Here is a 1,263-nt window from a genome sequence, read left to right as displayed (position 1 = left end):
CTATATTTAATCTATTTATCTATCTTCGATTCATCTCTCTCTTATCTGTGTATCTGTCTTCAATCTATTTATCTTCAATCTATCCATAGATAGATAGATGAGATACATAGAAAGATACTGAGTAGACTGAGTGATTGACTGGAGACAGATAGATAATAGATCTATCTCTCTCTCCCCCCTTTACTATCTATGTATATATGTCTGTGTGTCTTTCTTGTCATTCTCTGCTTTGATCATATCTTGTGCTTTCTGTTGTATATCTGACTGGACGTTTTCTATATCTCGTTCACAAAGGACTTGAGGGGAGCCTATCAAATCTCCCTATCTACCCCTTCCTCGCCTAATCCACGGGCACCTGCCTGCCTTTCTCTTATCTCGGCTTTGTTTGTATCTGTTTAGATTCCTTCATGAAGGCTATCAACGACTTTAGATCATCTTTTTCCCTTCTCCCTGTAGCGCTTGTCTCCTTTCCATACGCCAGAGAATCCTCCAGGAGACAATACCAATGTTCTTCAGGCGTAGGAAACAAGTCTGTTTGCCTCATCTACACGGAAGAAAGCGATATGTGTGAGGCATATTGAGTAGTAGATGGGGGTGAGATACATATAGACAGAGAGAGAGAAAGAGACAATAGCAGAGACGTTTGTTCTGTATGTGCATGTGGTGTTCCATAGATAGAGATGGATAGACAGATCGAAGATAGTGTGAGGAGGAGGAGGTGCCCTCGAGTTGTCTGTGTGGGGAATGGATGAAGCCCTCATGGGTTGCTGTCTGTCTTTCGTACAATAGAGGAACTTGCTAAGGAAGAAGAAGAAAGAGGGAAAGATAGAAGAAGAGAAGGACAAGGAAAGAAGATGTATGAAGATTCTCATCTTCACATGATATGATGTGCCATGCGCATTTGGATTCTGTTTCTCTTGGCTGTGTATCTCTTTGGGTACATGTGCTTTTTCTATGTCTATCTAGGTGGAGGCTATGAAGGTTCCCTGGGTGTCCCTCCCTCTCTAGCTTCAGCTGACGCCGCCGCCGCAGCAGATTTTCTTTTACCTCAAGTCATGATGCTCGGGGGAGGAGGGGGGGGGGCAGGACAAGGCGGTTCGTCTTCTTCTTTTCTTGGAAATAGCGGAGGAGTCGCTGGAGGAGGGAGAAGTGAAGCTTGTTCTTCTTCTTCATCTTCTTCGTGCTCTTACAATAGCAATTCAGCCGCCGCTGGGGTTGCATGCGCGGCTCTAGCTCAACAGGCAGGTGTAGCGGCGTCAGTGG

At 45.0% G+C, this 1,263-nt stretch overlaps 1 protein-coding gene across 1 annotated transcript in view; it reads left to right on the top strand.

Annotated features, from left to right (window-relative positions):
* CSUI_010786 (uncharacterized protein) overlaps nucleotides 1-1,262 on the top strand; it is a gene marked incomplete at its 3' end in the record, with an annotated part of 3,682 nt that extends 2,420 nt beyond the window's left edge. Inside the window, exon 3 of the mRNA XM_068070887.1 lies at nucleotides 967-1,262. Coding sequence (XP_067917136.1) covers nucleotides 967-1,262 — 296 coding nt within the window. The remainder of the gene's footprint in view (nucleotides 1-966) is intronic.
* Nucleotide 1,263: the final 1 nt, after the last annotated feature.

Source organism: Cystoisospora suis (genome assembly GCF_002600585.1).
Source record: "Cystoisospora suis strain Wien I chromosome Unknown contig_8309, whole genome shotgun sequence".
Lineage (NCBI taxonomy): Eukaryota > Apicomplexa > Conoidasida > Eucoccidiorida > Sarcocystidae > Cystoisospora > Cystoisospora suis.
Note: the sequence above shows the minus strand (reverse complement) of the source record. Positions and strands in the feature narration are given on the sequence as shown.